This window comes from Megascapheus bottae, chromosome 2, assembly GCF_031878675.1.
Source record: "Megascapheus bottae isolate mThoBot1 chromosome 2, mThoBot2.hap1, whole genome shotgun sequence".
NCBI lineage: Eukaryota > Metazoa > Chordata > Mammalia > Rodentia > Geomyidae > Megascapheus > Megascapheus bottae.
The window spans coordinates 47376423-47398395 of record NC_143510.1 but is presented as its reverse complement, the minus strand read 5'-3'; the positions used below and the strand labels follow the sequence as shown (position 1 = coordinate 47398395).

The window sequence follows — 21973 nt, the reverse complement described above, 5'->3', positions numbered from 1 at the left end:
GCCTAGTCCATAGCTAGCCTCCCACAGACTGCTCACTCCCTTATTACACTGGCACCAAGAGGAAGACACCAGTGCCAGGCTGCCAGCTGGGAACTGATTACGGGGGGTGGAAGAGAAAAGATGTTCTTGTCCCTAGCATGTATGATAGGAGCCTCAAACAAGGAACATTTCTTCATGAAATAATCCCTTGTTTTTGCCTGCTTCCTCCAATCCTTTCAGCTAGTGTGGAGTTGGAAACTGTATTAGAGGAAAAACAGGGTGTTTCTCTTCTCAGTAGTACCACTTGAGCTCTTTTCCCAAAAGGTGCAGACTGAAAAAATTAAATGATTCATCAACCATGAATTACACATGTAACTAGCCTAGGTGAAAAACAGATGACATTTTGGTGTCCTTGAAATGAATTTGTTTCCTAAGGTATCCCACATACCCTGCTCTCCCTGTTCACGCACGAGAAACCCCCTAGTGCTGGACAGGCAGTGTAGCAGTGCTGGAGAGCTCCCATCCATGGAGGAAAAGGCTTACTTTTTAACTATGACTTTGGAATGTGGCTGTATTTATTATGTACTCCCTGGTTCTGTGCTATAACCTCACTGAATAAGGACAGAGGAAAGCAGTGAGCCACCAGGTGGCAACAGGTAGAAATGCAGCAGGCTTTTGCTAATAACCACTCTTGATTAGGCTTCCAACCTGCCAAGGGGCATCCTCGTTATCAAGTTTTGAACTCAGGGCCTTGCACTTGTTCTGCTGGGACTCATCATTTGAGCCACGCCTCCTAGCCTAGCTTTATCTCGATTATTTTGGAGATGGGAGTTTCGACTTTCTGCCCTGGTTGGCACTGAATCTCAATCCACCACCTCACAGCTTAAGTAGCTAGTTACAGGGGTGCACATTCAGTATCCAGAAGGGCTTCTATGTATGTATGTATGTGAATAATACAGTCCTTACACATTGGCCTTAAGAGCTAACCAAGAGTGGTCAAGCACTCAAGAGGCAGAGGTGGGAGGATCTCTAGTTCAAGGCTAGCCTAGGCTAATACCAAGTGAACTACTTAACAAGCTTTTTTTTGGTTAGTTGTGGGGCTTGAACTGTGGACCTGGGTGTTGTCTTTGAGCTGAAGAGCTCTTTACCACTTTGAGTCACAGTGCCTTTTCTGGTGATTAATTAGAGATAAGAGTCTCATGGACTTTTGTACCTGGGCTGGCTTTGAACTGCAAACCTCAGATCTCAGATTCCAGAGTAGCTAGGATGACAGGTGTGAGCCACCCATGCTCAGCATAAGCTCCTGGTTTTAAAAGACAACTCTGAAATGTGACATCTTACTCAGAATTTGAGTGGAACCTCAAAGAGCATAAAATTCCTTGAAACACAAATGTCTGCTATTGTCCAGGCTTTAGTCCTAGCTAGATGGGAACCTGGGAAAGAAGTGGAGCTCTAGAAAAGAATCTGGTTCCTCAAGCCCAAGGGATCACAAGAGGCAAAAGGACAGCTCACTCCAGCCAGCAAGAGCAGTGTCACCAACTCGTCCATACCTGATGGAGGGGAGCTGAGAACTCAAGACCCAGTGGAGAGGTCCAACAAACTCAAGTAGCACGCAGCCTGGACCCAGAGGTTATCAGAGTCCCCAGGGGAGAAAACTCATTTCTTTGGAGTCCCCAGCACCTGCTACCATGGCTGGCATACAACAAGTTTTCAGTAAGCACTGTTCCAGTTACCTGCCACCAGGAGCAGAGCTGACAGTGCTGGAAGAGCTGGGAGGAGCCTCCCACAGGAGGTAGGGGACTCGCCCTTCAGAAGATCCTTTTATTAAAACTGGGTGACATCAGTAAGGGGGACAGTACAAAAAAAATTTTGGTCCATGAAAAAAAAAACACAATAATTCAGTTAATAAAAACAGTTATCATCAACAGGGACACTGGAGGAGTGCTGAGCTTCCTCCTTGTGGTTCCAGCTAGGAGCTAGGCCAGGCCTGGCTGCCCCAGGCTGTCCAGTGTCACTGTGGGGAGAACCTTTTGAGGGAGGAGAGGGAATATGGCAGGAAGAGGGGGGACGGGGAAACTGCAGTTTGCAGTACAGACCACGCAGGGATGAGGGCAGGGCATGTGCTCGCAGGAGCCTGAGGAGGGGTGGGGAAGCAGGGGCTTTGTCAGTTCTGTGGGTTCACAGCCCATGCTGAACGGAATCCCCCTCTGTGCCCAGCTGTCTCCCACCCTGCTATATTGTCTGCGAGCCTGGGATATGCTAACGGGAGAAGGGGAGGTGGGGGGGATGTTACAACCTGGAAGATTCTGAGTCTCTCCTGGAAAGATGCAAAGCCATCTTTGTTCCAAGAGGCCAGGATCATAAGGTCCTGCTGCTACCTGAGGGGTCTGAAGCTTTGAGGGCAGGGACAGGGGAGTCACAACCTGCGAGGAAGGGAAGGGGAGAGTCACAAACCCATCTCACCTATTCTCTAGCCCTGGGCGCTTTCACTCCTCAGTGCCCTAGAAGTCACCAGTGGGTATCAACTGGGCAGACAAGGGACAGGAAGACAGGGATGGCCCAGGGCTTTACCCGTTTGATTCTAGGCCTGTGTCTCCATTAGGGAGCGGGCAGGGTGGAGTGAATGGAGGAGTCACTCCTCAGAGCAACAGCAGGAACGACCAGCCTCTGCTGGCAATGACAGTTGCCCAGGTTAGAGTCCTGGGGCTTGGAGAGGGAAAGGCAAGATCCTCACCCAAATGCTGTGGGTTAGGGTAGATGTGAGGACATTCTACAAAGGGCAGCTACAGAAGTGTGGAGGAGGGAGCAACAGTTCAAGAACAAACTCCAATACTGACATGGACTCCTGCTGAAAGGAGCCAAATGGTACTGACAGTAGGCCAGCCCAGAGGGTGGGGACTAACCTGGGGCTCAAATAAGCCCAAGAGCCAGGGTTCCCTTAGTGCTAGAGAGCAATAAGTGAAGGGAGAGTTTTCTCCAAACCCATGGAGGAAAGGAAGGAAACTGAATTGTTATAAGGAGGGCCAAGATCAACTAGCTTATAGAGCGGCCCCAGGCCTGAGTCTCGGAGGAGGGGTACAGCTCCCAACTCCTGGGTTTCTGAAGGGCAGGATCCATGCAGCTGGTCTTTGAAGACCACCTGGCTTTAGCCCCATTCCAGAGCATTGATTACTACTACAGGGTCTCTATCACTATCTAGAGGTCCTATGTAGACCAGGGAGGGTAGAGGCACATGGAAACTTTGTGGGGCAAAAGGGAGCTGGGAGGATGGGAAGGGATGGGGTGGGAGAAGAGGATAATAGGTGTCTTGTGAGACATAAGTGTAAGACCCTCTTCATTCTGGGGTTTCCTTGAACCAACAGCATCCCCGGGAAGGCCCCGAGCAAAGGCAGGTGCTAGGAGGCACACAGCACAGGGCCTAAATAAATGGTGCAGACAAATCAGGGCTGTAGAAGCCCTAGGTATTCCGGATTCCCAAGGCTTGCTCTAATTCTTGTCGTCTCTGCTGTACCTGAGGAGAAAACAGATGAGGAAGTGGGACATGAGAAGAGCAGAAGTTGGCATCTAATACCACTGATCCCCATCAGGCATGCTGACCCCTCACCTTCTGTCAATCTCCCCAGGGTGCCCCAGACACTGCCCCTACCTTGGAGTAGAAGTATCGGCACACAGCCTCCTGAGCCCAGGGCTGGAAGTAGAACTCAGCACGGCGCTCCTCCTCAGGGTTCCCCACTACATCAGTCATGGTCTGAGGGAGAAGGGGGCCAGGGGAAGAACACTCATTTCTTGCCTTCAGACCTGTTATTGGTTGAATTATACCCCCCGAAAAGATGCTGAACTCCTAATCCCCCAGTACCTGTATAACGTGCCCTTACTTGGGAATAGAGCCTCTGCAGATGATCAAGTTAAGATGAGGTCAGGGTAGGCCCTAATCAATATGACAGGTATCCTTATAAAGAGGGGAAATTTGGACACAGAGACAGACACATATAGAAGAAGCAACACAGTGTGAAGACACATGGAGAATGCCAGCACAAGCCAAGGAATGCCTCAGGTTACCAGCAGAGTGGCCTGGAACTAATTCTCCCTCAAAGCTCTCAGAAGGAACCAGCCCTCCTGCCACCTTGACTTTAGGCTTCCAGTCTCTTTAACTATGAAACAGCCACCTAGTTAGTGTTAGTTTTCTGCAACAAAAATACCACACTCAAAGCCAAGCCTAGACTGTGCAGGGTCCTCTCGGGCACTCCTTCTCCTGTGTGCCTCTGCTCAGTTCCAGCAACCGCAGGCTAGGCAGGAACTGGAGCCATACTACAGGTCTTGGTGCCCTTGCCTGAATTTACAGAATACTTCTCTCTGGGAAATATCTTCAGATCCCAGACTTTCCATGAAGCCTGCCCCAGTGATTTTACACTAACTAATCTCCCTTCTTTTCCTCTTAATTATCTTGTTGGTTCCCGACAATTCGGATAGTCATATACTTTACTACTTGTTTCCAAACAGAATGCTTTTTGCTTTGAGAGCAAAGATCAGGTCTTCTTTTCTATATCCTGAGACAACATGGGGCTTTAATGACAGCCCCGGACAAGCACTAACTCCATGCTTGATGGTTTCACCTTTACTTCCATTCTTTTTTCTTTTTTTTTTTTTTTGCCTGTCCTGGACTTGAGCTCAGGGCATGAACCCTGTCCTTGGACTTTCTCAAGGCTAGAGCTCTACCACTTGAGCCTCAGCACCATTTCTGGCTTTTTTTCTATGTATGTGGTACCGAGGAATTGAACCCGGGTGTTCGTGCATGCTAGGCGAGCACTCTACCACTAGGCCAAACTCCCGGCCCCTTTACTTCCATTCTTAACTGCAAAATGAACCCTGACATGTGTTTAAAAAAAAAAAAAAAAAAAAAAAAAAACCTAGTCCCTTACCCGTCCCACCCCACAGCTCTTCTACAAAGCAGAGTTCTTTACCTTGAGATCCCGGCACTGGGACTGAAGCCAGTCATTGATGAAACCCTGAGGGTCTCTGGCAAAGCTCAGCATGAACTCCCGCTGGGTCTTCAGCTGGTTGATAGTTTCTATAGTCTCATGGATCTAAAAGGAATAAGGAACCTCATACCATTAAGCTAAACATGAAGCTGAAAATGGCAGACAAATCTAGTGCTGATGGCTCATTCATGTAATCCTAGCTATTCAGGAGGTGGAGACCTGAGGATCACAGTTTGAAGCCAGTCCAGGCATAAAGTCTATGAGACTCTTATCTCCAATTAACCTCCCATAAAATCAGAAGTGGAGCTGTTGCTCAAGTGGTAGAGCATTAGCCTTGAGCATAAAAGCTCAGGGATAGCACTCAGGCCCCAAGTTCAAGCCCCAGGACTGGCACCAAAAGAAAAAAGGCAGACAGTGCTGGTGACATACTGTGTACTTCTTCTAACTTTGGTTCTGGGCTGCTGCTGCCCAGAGCTGGAGAGCTGTTCAGGGCTCCTCAGCTCTGCCCTCTTTCAGCAGCCAATGGGTATTCATTTCTGTCTCTGTCCATTCCATATGAAAAAAGTTATCTTTTAGTTTCTTCAATGTCTACTACAAGTAAACATTTAATCCACAACTACTGACAGGGCCACAGATCCCCAATCTGTTGTCCATTTTCTAAACTCCAGCTAATACAAATGGTTCCTTAACATCTCAAAACACCTTAAAGTCTGCAGTTCTGAAACTAAATTCAATGTCTTTTCCTTAAAGCTTCCTCCCTCCCCTCCCCCTCCCCCTGCAAATACTGGGACTTGAACTCTGGGCCCAGGCACAATCCCTGGGGTCTTTTTATTCAAGGTTAACAGTGTACCACTTGAGCCACAGCACCACTTCCTGCCTTTTCTGTTTATGTGATTCAAAGAAATTGAACCCAGGGCTTCATGCATGCTAGGCAAGCACTCTACCACTAAACTACATTCCCAGCCCCACTTCTGGCTTTTTTTGTGATTAACTGGAGACATTCTCCTGGACTGCCCAGTTGGCTTCAAATTCTGATCCTCTGTTCTCAGCCTCCTGAGCAGCTAGGATTACAAATGTAAACCACTGGTATCCTGCCCTAATGCTGTTTCTTCTTCTTCTTCTCCCCAATTTTAGTAGATGTGAATAATTACCCAGGCCAAAAGCTTGGGGTTACCATTGTGCCTCTTTCCCCCTCAAACTCATTCAAATGGTAGACAAATCTTCTCTACTGCTCATTTTTACCTTCTGTCCGGCTTCAACAAATCTCACATGGGTTACTATGCCAGCCTCCTAATTAAGTTTCTTGCTTGTAAGCCAGTCATACTTACAACTCACTGTCCACCTTCCTACTAACCATTAGTCTAGACATAAACAGCATCAGTGCCTCCTGGTGAAGCCATCAGGTACCCTAATTCAATCAGCAAGACAGGGACGGCATCTTGACATGGGTGACAGGGATGACTGACCAAAATAAATAAACTCACGAAACCCAAACCAAACTAAACCAAACCTCTATTATTAGCTTCCTGCTTCCCCAGACAGCTTCCTTTCCAAAAAAAGCACATCCCTCGCCACCTTGCGCTGGATCTAGCACATCAATGGCTTGTACTTCTCCAACACACCAGGCTCTCTGACTCTGGGCTTTGACATCTCCTCTTCCATCTTCTGTAATGTTCTTTGTCTCCATGCCCCTGGCATTTGTTACTTTTTATTAGCTCTCATTTTTCCAGTGAAGATTTAGTTATCTATTCTCCCTGTCTTTGTGTCTGCAGAGCACTTCTGGATTTGCCTACAGGTAATGATGATGGCAGTGATAACAGTGGTGGGGGTGATGAACTACTGGCTAGACAGTGCTAGACACAGTCTTGTGTCTTTAAACATACTGCTTTGTATCATCCTCAGACCAGGTATTATGTCTCTCTTTTACAGATGAGAAGCTGAGGTTCAATGCTATTAAAATACTATGGTCTGAATAAGAACTCTCATGAGTCTGGTTTCCACCAAACTGAAATGTACTTCCTGATATACACAGAGTGACAATATACTTTGAATTAAAACCAGAAATTAAAAGGTAAGCCCAGGGTTGGGAGTTTGGCCTAGTGGTAGAGTGCTTGCCTAGCATGCATGAAGACCCAGGTTTGATTCCTCGGTACCACATACATAGCCAGAGCCTTGAGAAAGCCCAAGGACAGGGCTCAGGCCCTGAGCCCAAGCCCATGACTGGCAAAAAAAAAAACACAAAAAAACAAAAAACTAAGCACAGCTGTGATGGGGATGGGGAGAGGTGGGGAGGTGGGGATTGATAAAACTCAAATCCCTGGCCTGGAACATTGGTTTAGTGGTAAAGTGGTTGCCTAGCATATACGAAGTCCTGCATTTGATTCCTCAGTATGGCATACACAAAAAAAGTTGGAAGTGGTACTGTGGCTCAAGTGGTAGAGTGCTACTTTGAGAAAGCTCAAGAACAGTGCCTAGGCCCTGAGTTCAAGCTCCAGGACTGGCAAAAAAAAACCCCAAAAACCCACAAACCCAGAGAACCCTACCTTGTTGTCTAGAGTAGCAATCTCCTGTTGGCTGGCAGTGGACAGCAGAAAAGAATTCATCTGGGTCTTCAAGGTATCATCTACTTCCACATCAATATCATAGCAAGCTGTCTTTTTCTGGTCATTTGGGTCAACACTGGGACAGAGAGCAAAGGAATCAGATGATAAGCTTGGCCTAAGGTTTAATTACAAAGTGAAAAGCACCCATCCAGGTGCTAGTGGCTCATGTCTATAAATCCTAGCTACACAGAAGATTCAAAACCAGCCAAGGTAGGAAAGTCTGTAAGACTATTATCTCCAATTAATTATTATTATTATTATTATTATTATTATTTTCTATTTATGTGGTACCGAGGAATCAAACCTGGGTCTTCGTGCATGCTAGGCAAGCACTTTAACCACTAGGCCAAACTCCCAGCCCCTAATTATTATTATTATTATTATTATTATTATTATTATTATTGTTGTTGTTGTTGCCAGTGCTAGGCCTTGAGCTCAGGGCCTGGACACTGTCCTTGAGCTTTCTCAAGGCTAGAGCTCTACCACTTGAGCCACAGCACCACTTCTGGCTTTTTTTCTATATATATGGTACTGAGGAATTGAACCCGGGTCTTTGTGCATGCTAGGCAAGCACTCTACCACTAGGCCAAACTCCTGGCCCTCTAATTATTTAAAAAAAAAAAAAAAAAAGAAGTGAAGCTATGGCTCAGAGTGGTAGAGTGCTAGTCTTAAGCAAAAGAAGCTTAGGAGCCAGTTGTGGTGGCTCATACCTGTAATCCTAGCTACTCAGGAGACTGAGATCTCAGGATCACGGTTCAAAGCCAGCCCAGGCACTAATGACCAAGAGACTCTTATCTTCAATTAATCACTAGAAAAGGAGAAGTGGGGCTGTAGCTCAAGGGGTACAGCCTTAGCCTTGAGCTGAAGAGTTCAGGAATAACGCCCAGGCCTTGGGGTAGGGCATTAGCCTGGAACAGAAGAGCTCTGAGACCAGTGCCCAGCCACAGAGTCCAAGCCCTATGACTGACAGAAGAAAAAGAAACATGGCCCGATGATAAAGGAGAAAGGCTCCTTTGACTGAAGAAGGGCTCAACGACTCTCAGATGCAACACAAATACTCTGTACCTTCACTGCAATAGAAGCTATGCATTATATACAGTCACTAAAACCTTCAAACAACACTTTAATGTGCTCAGGATGGGAACAAATTATCACATACAAATTTTACCTCAATAAAGTTTTTTTTTTTTTAAACAATGAATGGTAAAAATTCAAATAGCACAAGAAAGTGTCCAATGGAAAGCTCTTTTAATCTCAGGAGCAAACTACTACCACACAAACTTTAAAATAAAACTACCTCAAAACCAAGACAAAGCCAGGTACCAGTGGTTGATGCCTATAATCTTAACTAGTCAGGAGGCTGAGATCTGAAAATTATTGTTCGAAGTCATCCTGGAAAGGAAAAGTTGGTCAGTCACTTATTTCCAATTAACAAAAAGAAGTCAGAAGTGGAGCTGTGGCTCAAGTGGTGGAGTAGTGACCTTGAGCAACAAAAGCTTAAGGATAGTATCCAGGCCCTGAGTTCAAGACTCAGGACACACACACACACACACCACACAGAGAGGAGAGGGAGAGGGAGAGAGGGAGAGAGGGAGAGAGGGAGAGGGAGAGAGGGAGAGAGGGAGAGAGGGAGAGAGGGAGAGAGGGAGAGAGGGAGAGAGGGAGAGAGGGAGAGAGAGAGAGAGAGAGAGAGAGAGAGAGAGGGAGAGAGGGAGAGAGGAGAGAGAGAGAGAGAGAGAGAGAGAGAGAGAGAGAGAGAGAGAGAGAGAGAGAGAGGCGCACTGGCAGCTTACATCTGTAATCCTAACTACTCAGGAGACTGAAATCTGAAGATCATGGTTCAAAACCAGCCTGGGCAGAAAAGCACGACACTTATACCTCCAATTAACCATCAAATAAACAAATAAAACCCAAATGAGCCAGGCACTGGTGGCTTGTGCTTGTAATCACAGCTATTCAGAAGGCTGAGATCTAGGGACTGTGATTTGAAGCCAGCCCAGCCAGGAAATTCTATGAGACTCTCACCTCCTGCTAATTAACAGAAAACTGAAAGTAGTGCTGTGGCTCTAAATGATACAGCACTAGCCTTGAGCACAAAAGCTCAGGGAAAGTTTAAGCCCCATGATCAACCAAAAAAAAAAAAAAAAAAAAGGTGGGGCAGAATGGAATGGAGCTGTGATGTGGCCAGGAGTAGAGCACTAGCCACGAGCAAAACAAAACATACCTCAGAGACAGTGCCCAGGCTCTAACTTGATGTTCCAGGACTTGCACCAAAAAAAGGGAAAAAAGACTGATGTCTGAGAATTCTCCCTTGAAGCCTGTTCAAGCCTTAGTTGTGGTGCATTCACATACACACAACATATGCCACAAAAGCTGACTGCAGGAGTTTATGCCTATAATCTTAGCTAAGCAGGAGGCTGAGATTGGGAAGACTATGGTTTGAAGTCAGTCTTGGCAAAAAGTTTGTGAGATTCTCAGCCAATAGCAGGACACACTAGTGCATGACTGTTCATTTTAACTATCTGGGAGGTAGATATGAGAGAACTATACTTCCAAGACAACAGGGCAAAATGTTTACAAGACTCCATCTCAATGGAAGAAGCTGGCTGTAGTAGCCTGTATCTGCCATCTCAGTTAAGAAGGATTGTGGTTTAGGCTAGGCTGAGTTAATTGCCAAGCTAACTGCCTGTTGGGAGCCAGAGTGGAATCAAACTGTACCTTGACTTGCATCAGACAATGGCTTTATTGTCTTATTGTTTTCTGGCCTTATTCTATGTAAATGACCTGAGATTTACCATATGAATGTAACACCTGGAGGTTGCCTGGGTCTGGAGGAGGGAAGAAGCGGGAGTGAAAAATAAACGCGGCAGTCTTTACCTGGACTGCGGACATCCTGGACCCGGTGTGTCTGTCTCTCTTCTATTTCTTCCTAGTCCTTGCCCCCTATTTCAGGAACCCCAATCTGTGAACCCTGGTTTGCTGCCAGCCTATCTCAAAAATAACCAGTTATGTATGAGTGTCTTTCTAGAAAGCCCAAGGCCTTAAGTTCAAATCCCAGTACTGATAAGGGATAAGACAGCTGCTGACTCCTCCCACATTGATAAGTTGGTAAAGCCTTAACTGATACTCCAAGAGAACAGTGGAGCCCTAATGGTCAGTGTTTGCTGATTTCCAGCTATCAACATTGTCATTGGGCACAGAATGAGGATGAGTTGTCCAACACCACCTCATTTACAGCAGTACTCCTACAATGCAGATATCAGTAAATGCGTTTTTTGTTTGTTTGTTTGTTTTGCCAGTCCTGGGCTTGAGCACTGTCCTTGGAATTTCTCAAGGCTAGAGCTCTACCACTTGAGCCTCAGCTCCACTTCCAGCTTTTTTATATGTGGTACCGAGGAATCGAACTCCAGTCTTTGTGCACACTAGGCAAGCACTCCACCACTAGGCTAAACTCCAGGCCCTAGTAAATGCGGTTTAAAAAAAAAAAAGTGAAGTTTTGAGTATTTATTTTTTGCCTATCTGGGGCTTGAACTCAGGGCCTGAATGCTACAAGAGCCTCTTTCTGTACTAGGTTAGCACTCTACCACTTGAGCCACGCATCCCTTCCGGCTTTTTCTGAGTAATTCATTAGAGATATGAGTCTCACAGACTTTTCTGTCTGTGCTTCAAATGGTTATACGCAGATCTCAGGCTCCTGAGTAGCCGGAATTACAAGTTTGAACCACTGGCACCCAGCTTTATCACTCTCATTTTTTAGTGTAATTTTAGTAATAGCCATGTTACACAAACTGCCTTCAAAATCCCTGTTAATAGCCAACTTTGTGAGTCATTACAAGCCAGTTCCAGTACCTAGGCTCCCATACTTGAGCTTACCTGATGACATGGTTAATGATGATGGGTTCTGGTGGCATAAGCAAGGCATGGAGCCGTTGAGGGATCTCTGAAAACTTCATACGCTGAGATTCAAAGATCTATGGGAAAGAGAATTAGGTATTTTGAGTATAGTTAGTGCTTTTATAGATGCCAGGAAAAGGAAGAGTCCTTATGTACCTGTTGGAGGTACTTGTCACAGATGACAAATTCTCGTTCATGAGGGTCCTGGAGCTTATGAGTCTTGATATACTGCCAGAGTGCTTGGATGATCACTGGACGAGTCTGGGTATGGATGCCCAGGAGTCGAGCCAGGCGAGGGTCTAATTTAAACTGGGGAGGCTGCACAGAACCAAAGCATATAGGAAATGAAGCCAGTAAGCTGTACTGGTGAGCATCGTGGTGTGCTCACTGAGACTATACATTCAACATTAATATCAGCAAACATTAATACCGCGTTTTCTTAGGGACGGGAAAATAGTAAAGTAAGAATTATCCATGGACTCAAGTGGCAAGTTATTCACAACTAGACTGAAGCCCTTACAGGTTGAACTATTTACTGAGACGTGGCTGTGAATGGTAGACCCCCTCACACCTCTACAGAATACCTGGTAATCCAGCATCAGTAGGACAGTACACCGTACATTCACATCTCCTGGCCGCTTCACCTGGAAGCCATCAGTCTCCTGGGTAGTGGCGGTCCTGTGCCACTACAGAGAGGAAGATGTCAGCGGGGCTCTCCCAGAGGAAGAGCTGGGGTGGGAGGGAAGAGCTTCTGTAATGACTGAACATTCAACTTTGGTTACTGGGGTTACTGAAGAAGAGCAATAGTGTAAGACACACTGAAAATCTGCCTATGGTTTTGGGACTGTCTGTATATAAGTCGACAACTCTTTTAATTCTCAGTGTTGAGGATCATTATTTAAATTAGCCTGAATTTCCTGCGAAACTTTTGCTCACAAAATGGATAATACATATGAGGACAGAAACATAATATAGCTATTATTTATTGCATAGTTATTATTATTTACTGCACACATACAAGAGTAAGCTATGACATTTACCAGGTCATCATTTAATTCCCAAATATCCATTCAAGATAGGCCTGATTATACCTATTTTACAGATGAAAAACTAGTGCTTAGAAGAATGAAGTAACTTGCCTAGGTCAAATACCAATAAGTGGTGTATCTGCAATTTGAGCTTTGGTGTGTCTTTCCAGTCCACATTTATTGCTACTAAACTACTATAAAATTAAATTAAATATATTTACAAATTTCTATTGAGTCTATGACTTACTTCCCTTATTAGATGGTAAAGACCTTCCCATGTCTCTTAGTGGTTGAGGTTAAGGGGCTGTGGCTACACTGGCAAAGAAAGGAGCAAGTTAAGTTTACATGGAGCACAGGACTGTTATTTTGGGCCTGAATCCCAAATAATACTGGTGCTAACATGGTTTTTAAAACACTGCACGATCAGGCATTACAATAAAGGAATATTGATAATCTGGAATTGAATCTAAGACCCAAATTTATGAAAGTAACCTAAGCAAGTACTCTTAATCAACCCCTTTAATTACAGCAACTACTATCAGAAAACAGTATGAATGATACGTGGGAAACTACAACTCATCCTTATTAATAAGATTCAGAGATGGCCTGATATGTACAAGAGGCCTTCATTAGAACATTCCTTGAAAGTAGGGGCAATAGCAAGGATAATAAATTAAAAAGGTATGTCAAATAAGATTCCAAGAATTCTCAGGTCCAAAGTAAACACAGCTAGTGCCATCTGGAGGTTGAGGTACAAACTGCAATGGTGGACCTGTATACCTAGGATAACTTTTATTTTTTTATCTTGCCCTCTCCTTAGGTGTTAGTTTGGCTCCCAAGTTCATCATCCTCCAATCAGAGTCAGAGCCTACAAGGCATAACTACTCACTTCTACCAGATGGTTGTCTGGTCCATACAGGTCTTTGTCTAATTCGATCACCAAGGACTTAAAAAAGGAAGAAAACTTCCTCTTTTGTTTGGTGGCATCATATTTGGACAAGGCTGACTAGAAGAGAGATAGGAAAGATCATGTTAGAAAAGGCCAAAAAAGTTTGCCAGGATAAAGCTCTATTAAAAACACCCCCAATAACAGTGTGTGTATGTGTGTGGGGGGGGGGCGCGAGCAGGGAATCCAGAATGTCTTCCATCTCTTAGGAGATGGCAGAATAGGCATCTATCAAGCACTAGTGGCTCACACTTGTATATCCTAGCTACTCAGGAGGCTGAGATATGAGGACTAAGATTCAAAGCCAGCTCAAGCAGAAAAGTCTTGAGAGGCTTTATTTACAATTAACCAGGAAAATGCTGCACTGGAGGCATGGCTCAAGTTGTAGAGCACCAGCTGTTAGTGAAAAAGCCAAGCAGGAGCTCAAGGCCTTAAGTTAAAACTTGGTACCAGAAAAAAACAAAAAACAAAATAACCTTTCCCCCACCTCCAAAACCCTAGTCATGATATCAATAGAACCCCAAAGAAGTAGTCTAAAAGGACAAAGTCACTTATCCATCTCATTTCCCTAGGGGCAATGAGGCAAGTTAAGCCAAACTGTTGCGCATAAAGCACATCAGAACAGAGAAAGTCTGACTGTAGAGGGGAAATGAATCATAGGCAGTAACCAGCCAGAACAAAAACAGCTTTATTTGGACAGAATGACATAATCAGCAGATGGACTAGACCTATATAGAGGAGATGGAGGCTCTAAGATTCCTAGTTCTCCTGCAAAAATGTATTCAAATCAGCTTGCCTGCAAGCAGCTAAAAATAGAGTGCAAAGGAAGGAAAGAAAGGTAAGCTTCCCCAAGAAGCCGATGGGGTAGTTAATTTGGGGGCTATCACTTGTCTATTAACCTTCCCTATGAAGTAACAAAGATCTTGGCAGAGAAATCTACCTGACTTAAAACTGTGGGGCATCTTCAGTGAAAGCTGAAAATGCCACAATGGGAATCAAGGATTTAAGGACTTAAAAACTAAAGCACACAAAACCAACCAACCCCCAAATACCACCTAACTAAGTATCTACGAATGCTGCTAAATTGAATGGCCAGCAGGACCAGGACTAAGGTAAATAACAAGTCAGATCCCAAGACAATAAGGTTTTTGATACGAGTGGGGGCCAAGCTATGGGAATAGATATAAAGGACCATTGTCTTTCTGTGCAGAGAACAGTGTCCCCCCTGATGCTCCCAGCAGGGGCTGTAAAAACCAGTAAGACTTCCTGCAGATTAGACCACACTGCTCAGTCCCAGCAGCTCCCACCCTGCACATCAATCACGACCACTGTAGATCTTGAACTCACATCCTCCAAGAGCCGTCCTTCTACCCGAAGCTCCCAGGAAGCCACGGTCCCTTCCCCATCCTCAGCATCTGACTTTGCCGGATTGAAAGTGTTAGAAATGAAAATACGAAGCTTCCGTTTTTGCTGAAGAAAGCAAAAACAGGATTGAGAGTGAGGTGTCAGTGGTTTGATGCTGAAGACAAGAGTCTCCCCAAACCCCCAAGTTACTCCTAATAGACTGGTTTGCTGTCCCTTGGGTGAATGAAAATTCCATTTAGATGAATACTGGGATTCCAGGTGGACAAAGTCATGCACAGTACCAGGTTCCCAAGGCAGCAAAGCTGTCATTGTAAAAACACGGACAGGGTATATTTCTGGTTCAAGAGACATCAACCCCCACCCACCTTGCTGTTCTGTCCTGCTTTTTTTTTTTTTTGCCATTCCTGGGCATTAGCTCAGGGCCTGAGTACTCTCCCTGTATTTTCTCAAGGCTAGAGCTCTACCACTGGAGCCACAGCACCACTTCTGGCTTTTTGCTATGTATGTGGTACCGAGGAATTGAACCTGGGTCTTCATGCATGCTAGGCAAGCACTCTACCACTAGGCCAAACTCCCAACCCCTGTCCTGCTTTTTTTAATCTGCCATGGAGCTTGAACTCAGGGCCTTTGTGCTGGCCCTGAAATTTTATCTCAAGAACGGTGCTCTACCACTGTCTGGTGGCTAACTGGAGATAGGAGTCTCATGGACTTTCCTGCCTGGGCTGGCTTTGAACGGCAATCCTCAGATCTCAGCCTCCTTAGAGGATAGGATTACAGGTATGAGCCACCAGTGCCTGGCCAGAGCAACGAGACTTAAATGCCAAGATTTTTCATCCTAAGCCTGGTGAAGTTTTTCTCCTTTGGCTATCTGCCTAGTATTTTCCTGCATTACCTTGATAGGACGTTTCAAGGCCTCCTGGATATCTAGCCGTTTCCTCATGATAGTCTGGTCCAGTTTCCTCTCAAAAGCCAAGAGGTCCATATAGGCTTGGGATTCTGGTACCAGTTCACGAATCTTAAGAACAGAAAAGATGTGATTGGGATCTAGTGCTGACCATCTCTATTCTCAAATTTACCACACCTTCAAGAAGACCTAGAAATTGGACTTACCCTTTGAGGTAGAATTTTGTCAGCCATCTTCTTTTTCTTTGCACTGTTCAGAATAAATACTGTTATCAGGTTGGGATAGAATGAGTCAAAACACGAAAATTAGCTGTCATCACTTCCACTTATTGTAAAATGAGGGCCTGCAAAACTTCTTCTTAAATCAAAGACCCCCCATCCCCTACCCCATCATCATTAACACCACCACTACCAGGCATTCTCAATGGTGAGTCCCTGAAGCATCACCTGTTGATATACTGTCATCACTTCTCCCATAACCTGTATCTTCACAGGCCTCCCTGTCTCCCCTCCCTTCTCCCACCCAGGTCATCTTACTTGTGGTTTCGATTTTGGACTGCCTGCTGCTGGACCTGCTGGATCTGCTGAGGCGCAGGTCTCTTTCGGGACTGGTCCATTCCTGACTGAGCCAGGCCAGGTCGGACTGAAGGATTTCCCCCATAGCCAGGAGGTCCCATGGAAGGTCCCTGAGGTGTCATACGGCTGCCTGGCAGCATACCTGGTCTCTATAGAGAGGAAAGGACCAAGAGACATAATAGCTTCCCCTGCTAACTAACCACATCAAGAACGGGAGAAGTGGAGGGTGGGAGCCTGAATTCTTTGAATAGAACAAAGCTGGTGGGTAGGGTAGAGGATAATGACAAGAGACAATGACAACCCTGAGACCTCTGCTTTTTAAAAGTACAGGTAACTGGACCATTCTCTGCCCTAGTTCCAATCTATAGGACTCAAAAGCTATTAGACAGCTAGATTATACTCAAGTTCTCTCTTCAATCCGACTCATCAGACATCCGTCTAGTCCTCCAACTACTCTGCTGGCTTCTATCTCTTTTGAAGCTGACCTCAATTTGCAGCTACTTTCCTCTGAGCCCATGTCCCTTTGCTCTTTCAAGGCTATCCTAAACCCCACTTCACTTCCACGATTCTACACCGACTCCCCGCTGAAACAATGCTAGTGGAAGCAGGTGGCGGGGGGAGCGGGGAAGGATGCTAACCGCCTGCCCCACCCCCAAATCCAGGACCAGAGCCCCTTTCAGGGGAGCCCCTCCTGCTCCTCCCCCATCCCCGTCACTCCCAGGCTCGGCTCGGCCCCGCCCCCGGCTCGCGCGCCCCTCCTCCTGCCCCATCCTGCCCCACTCACCGGATAGGCCGCCCCGGGCATCGGGGAACGGTACAGCCCTTGACCTGGCGCCGGACCCATTCTCACGGGAGGCCCGGGAGTTCCGCCCGGGCCCAGAGCAGCTGCCGCGCCCGCCCCTCCTGAGGCTCCGGCCCCGCCGCTCGGTGCCACAGACTGGAAACCCGCCCGGGCCGCCATCTTCCCGGAGCCGCCGAGGCAGCTGCACAAAGAACCGGAACCGGAACTCCCCCCCGCGCGCCCCCCGAGCGTCTGCCTGTTTGAGGGCCCGGCGGGCGGGCCGGCACGGGAGGCTCAGGAGTAACGAGACGACGGGCTAGAGGAGGCGCCTAGCGGGAAAGGCGTGCTGATCCCTCCCTCTCCCGCCTTCATGGTCCGGGAGGGAGCACCATCGAGACGAGCTCGGGGATAGAGAGGCCGCGGGAACGGGCGCCCCCGGGCGGTCAGGAGGAGCATAGCCGCTCAAGCCCCTCACGCGAGCCGTCTGATGGAGAGGGGGGCTGGGAGGGACAGCTTCACCTTGCATCTGAGCATTTACCTTTCCAAAGCTCTCTGATTGCTTTTCCCTTCATTCATTCCCTTGCTGCCTTCCCTGAAGGTGGCCGAAGAGGGGAAACATACTGCTTATCGCAGTGTGTGTGCCTGTCTCCTGGGGCTGGCACTCAGCCTGGGCGCTATCTCTTAGCTTTTTAGCTCAAGACTTGCTTTCTACCACTTGAGCCCCAGCTCCACTTTCAGCATTTTTTTTTTTTTGCCAGTCCTGGGTCTTGAACTCAGGGCCTGGGCACTGTCCCTGAGCTAATTTTGGTCGAGGCTGGTGCTCTACCACTTGAACCACAGCACCACTTCCAGCTTATTCTGCTTATGTGGGACTGGGGCATTGAACCCAGGGTTTCATGCATGCTAGGCAAACACTCCACCACTAAGCCACATTCCCAGCCCCATTTTCAGCTTTTTGGTGGTTAATTGGAAATAAAAGTTTCATGGATTTTCTCGCCTGGGCTGGCTGCGATCCTTAGATCGCAGCTTCCTGAGTAGCTAGGCCTGAATAAGTCTGTTTATTGTATTTTACAAATGGAAAAGCTGGATTCAAAGGAGGTAAATGGATGAACCTTCAAGTTAGCAAATGGTAGATCGTCCTCGATTCCAGTCTTCTTATTGGTAGTCCAGGACCCATTCCACGAATATTTGTCTCCGTGACTTCCTCTTGTGGGAACGTCAACCAATTTCCTTTCTTGCCTTTGTAAACCTATCCTGCTTCTAGATTTTTTTATTTTTATTTTTGCCAGTCTTGGGGCTTAAACTCAGGGCCTGGGCACTGTCTCTTGAGCTTCTTTTGCTCAAGGCAAGCACTCTACCACTTGAGTCACAGCACCGCTTTCAACCTTTTTTTATTTATGTTGTACTGAGGAATCGAACCCAGGGCTTCATGCATACTAGGCACACACTCTACCACTAAGTGACATTCCCAGCCTCTGCTTCCAGTTTTTAGATTCCCGTTTACCTGGAATTTTGACCTTGCCACTTCTGGGCTGAGACTTATCTTTGGGAAATATATTACGTTTGATCACTTCCCTCTTTCCCTGCCCAGTGTTTCAAGCCATTCCTGGTATGTTGATCAATCAGCTTGTCCCATATCAGGAGATATTCCAGTGTCTTCCTGCTCAAATCTTTCTCCTTCTTTGATAGTGTAGCCTTAAGCCAAGCTCAGCTTTAGTAGGAATACCCACAAACTCATCAAATAGCAAGAACAACACTGGAGAGGAGATGGTTGAAACCCAGTTTATTAGACCAGAGGCATGCGTCACCCAGGGCCCTGCTACTGACCCCAATCTAGTGCACACTTTTGGCCTTGCTCTTTCTTCCCTCTGGGAAGGCTGTTTCCTAAGGAACTTTTGGAAATCAAGAAGTTCCAAAAGATCCTCTAGTCTCACTCTCTAGCTCCGGGCCTGTGCAGATGAACTGCCCACAGGCCAGGCTGTTCTACAGAGTGTAGACCAAGAGACAGCTGGACAGAGAAGGCCTGGAAAAGGGTTAGGGCTCTGGCTTGTGAGGAGTGCCTGGTAGCGGGGTTAGGGCAGGCCCAATCCCTCACTTGTAGGGAGGAACAGAACAGCAAATTTTCAACTCTCCTCTAGGTCTTGCCTCTTTCCTCCCATGATCAAACCCTGCCTCACCAGAAAGTATGTGTTGTGGGCTTGGTTGGACATCAGGTGAGGAAGGGAGGCTGGGAACCCAGAAGGAGGGAAAGGCCATCCACTGCAGGCCTCAACTTCTGCTTGTGGGCACCCACTGCCCTAGCTGCGGGAGTCACCAATCCCCAGTTCCCTTCTGTCTCTTGACTTAGTGTCTAGCATAACACTCTATTCCCTAGGTGGGGCTACCTCTGTAGCACCCCTTTCTTGAGGAGACCACTGTCAACCAGGCAAAGGACATTGGGATAGGTGGAGCAGGGGAAGGGAATGTTAAGGCTGCAGGGAGGGCAGAGGGTACCTGGGATTGAGGGGAGAGGGTGAGGTCAGAAAGAGGCAGAGCTTGTGATTCACAGCTTCCTTTATGTCGCCACCAAGACAGTGCGAAGGTTACAATGCGTGTGTCGTCTCCTTGTGCTTCTCAGAGGGATGTGTGTACACAGTACAGACACCAGGGGAGAGTCCAACTGTTTATACAGGTGAAGGCATTCAGAGACCAGGGACAGAGGGAGAAACACAGAAGAGGGAACTGTTTTTTGGGGGAGGGGATGATGGGAGAGGAAGGATGGTTTTCTGAGACAAAAGGATGGAGACAGACAGGGTTAGAGGAAAGTATATACAGAGATATAGCAATATAGAGTCTATCATATAGAAATAGAAAATGCAGATGAGGTTGTCGAAAGAAGCAAATGAAATTGGAGAAGACTTGGGAGTGTTCCATAAGAAAATTTATGGATGTGACCCTCTGGGAGGGCCTTCTGGGAGGGAGCCAGTGAGGTCAGGCACCAGTGCCCCTCTCCCTGAGCTGGAAGCTAACCAGCCAGGTCTTTTATGGGATACAGGGGAAGGCTGCCTCTTGGGAAGTCTCTCCAGCAGCTTTGGACTGGAGGAGAGCTTGTAGGGACCTAGGATGTGGCCTACAGCACCGGAGCCACATCTTGTTCTCTTCACTTCTTCAGGGGATTCCTGACCCCTCCCCTCCCCGCAGAAACTTCACATAGTGGGAGGGAGTGGGACTGGAGATTTATTTTTCTGCCTGGAGATGGGCTTGAGGGGTGTCAGGGGAAGTCACTGGGCTGAGAGGGTCTCTTAAGGCTGGGGAAGCCCCCTCACTAGCCCTCCCCCCCTCAAGGTACATTCTCTGGTTTGGGGCCAAATTCCAGACCCCAGGGACCCCCTCTACCCCTCACTGGGAGGGGGCTTTGGTGACAGGTGGCAGCAGAATGTAGGTGGACACTCGGATGACAGACAGAACTCAGGCTGAGAGCTAGGGGTGGCAGCATGGGGCAGGGAGAGGCAGCCTGAGCTCCTTTGCCCCGCTTCTCTCTTTTTCAGATTAGTTTAGTTTTGTTAAAATAAAAAGAATGAGACAGAGGCGGGGAGAGGTCTTCTAAGGTCAAGACTCCTTCCTCACCCAGAGGAAGAGGAAAAGGGCTGCCCAGGAGTGTGGGTGAGTCCTCAGGGCAGATGTGGGGGGCAGTCAGGGCCCCTCTGCTCTCCTTGCCCTCCCCATCTAGGCCTTTGGTACGGTGGCCTGCAGGACTCAGCAGGTAAAGTCCTCAAACGTGCCTCGGGCCGGATGGTGAGGTAGGATGTTGGCAGCATACGTCATCCCGGCAGGATGGCCCCGGAGGCTCTCGCAGGGGTTCTAGGGGAAGGGCACAGAACGGGGACTGGTTAGGAGGAGGATGCAGGGAGCCAAAGGAGAGAAGGTGGCTCTGGGAGGGGGGGCTGGCTGCAGGGTGGCCCCTGGCACTGGTCCCTTACGTGTCTTTTGACGTCATCCAGGCTGAGGGCCACGCCTTTGTCTGCGCTGTTCCTCTTGGCCTCCTTCTGGCACTTGCCTCTTCTGCACAGCTTGTGCTTAATTACCTAAGAGGGAGTGGGGCCAGTGGGTGGACTGGAACCCTGCTCCTCTTCAGCCCCCCACCCCACACCCCCCTTTACCTCATAGGCATAGTCAAAGAGCTCCAGCACAGTGAGGATACTGGCTCCGATGAATAGCCCCATCTGGCCCCCAATATCACCTGTGGAAGTGGGGGGTGGCAGGCAGGAGAGGGGGCTCAGGAGACTGGGGCAGGCCAGCCAGATTCACAAAGGGATTGACAGCCTTCTTAGGAGGGATAGCAAAAGCAGCATTTCTCTTTGCTTCTCTATGCTTTTTGACACTTTTCTACTTTGTCAAGATGAAAAAGGTGTTATTTAGGGAAAAGGACTGTTTATAAAATACCCCCAAATTCTCAGTCTCCACTTACACCCTTTCCTCCTGTCCAAGGGGCAGCTAGGCATTCCTCTTTGCCCCTCCCCTCCCCCCACTGCATGCCACACCACAGGGTTGGGGGGAAAGACCCCTTGGGAAGGGGCAGAATGAGTGCCCTGGTTTGGATTGTGGGGACCCACACCGTGCCCACAGCAAGTGACATCAGAAGCTCACCCAGGAGCCCTGCAATCTCATAGGCTTTCTTCTGCTCAATGGTCTCATAGTTGAGGACTTCAAAGAAAATGTCCAGCACCAGAATGTTCTCCCTGTACCGGGGTAGGGAGGAGACCTAGGTTCAAGTCATATCTCTGCCCCTTACTAGCCAGGTGGCCAGAGCAAGTTTGCCTCTCCGAACCTGTTTCCATACCCATAAAATGAGATACAAGCAGGCACTGGTGAGTCATACTCGTAAGCCTAGCTTCTCTGGAGGCTGAGATCTGAAGATGGGTGTTTGAAGCCAGCCTGGG

General features: G+C 47.5%; 2 protein-coding genes across 5 annotated transcripts in view; both read right to left on the bottom strand.

Annotated features, from left to right (window-relative positions):
• Positions 1 to 1780: 1780 nt before the first annotated feature.
• Smarcd1 (SWI/SNF related BAF chromatin remodeling complex subunit D1) lies at positions 1781 to 17365 on the bottom strand. Its single transcript, XM_090325573.1, has 13 exons — positions 17058 to 17365; positions 16235 to 16422; positions 15905 to 15947; positions 15687 to 15809; positions 14777 to 14899; positions 13373 to 13489; positions 12040 to 12141; positions 11612 to 11773; positions 11435 to 11532; positions 7502 to 7637; positions 4941 to 5063; positions 3626 to 3727; positions 1781 to 3490 (listed from the first exon to the last, which is right to left on the bottom strand). The coding sequence occupies exons 1-13, from the start codon at positions 17232 to 17234 to the stop codon at positions 3437 to 3439; spliced, it is 1548 nt and encodes a 515-aa protein (XP_090181699.1). The 5' UTR covers positions 17235 to 17365; the 3' UTR covers positions 1781 to 3436.
• A 1473-nt stretch (positions 17366 to 18838) lies between these two features.
• The window catches only part of Asic1 (acid sensing ion channel subunit 1), a 28468-nt gene continuing 25333 nt past the window's right edge, over positions 18839 to 21973 (bottom strand). For all 4 annotated transcript variants that reach the window (XM_090325560.1, XM_090325567.1, XM_090325552.1 and 1 more), the window contains 4 exons: positions 21681 to 21772; positions 21194 to 21273; positions 21014 to 21118; positions 18839 to 20894 (listed from right to left, as the gene is read on the bottom strand). In XM_090325560.1, the coding sequence (XP_090181686.1) occupies positions 20790 to 20894; positions 21014 to 21118; positions 21194 to 21273; positions 21681 to 21772 (382 nt within the window). In that variant the 3' untranslated portion in view covers positions 18839 to 20789. The remainder of the gene's footprint in view (positions 20895 to 21013; positions 21119 to 21193; positions 21274 to 21680; positions 21773 to 21973) is intronic.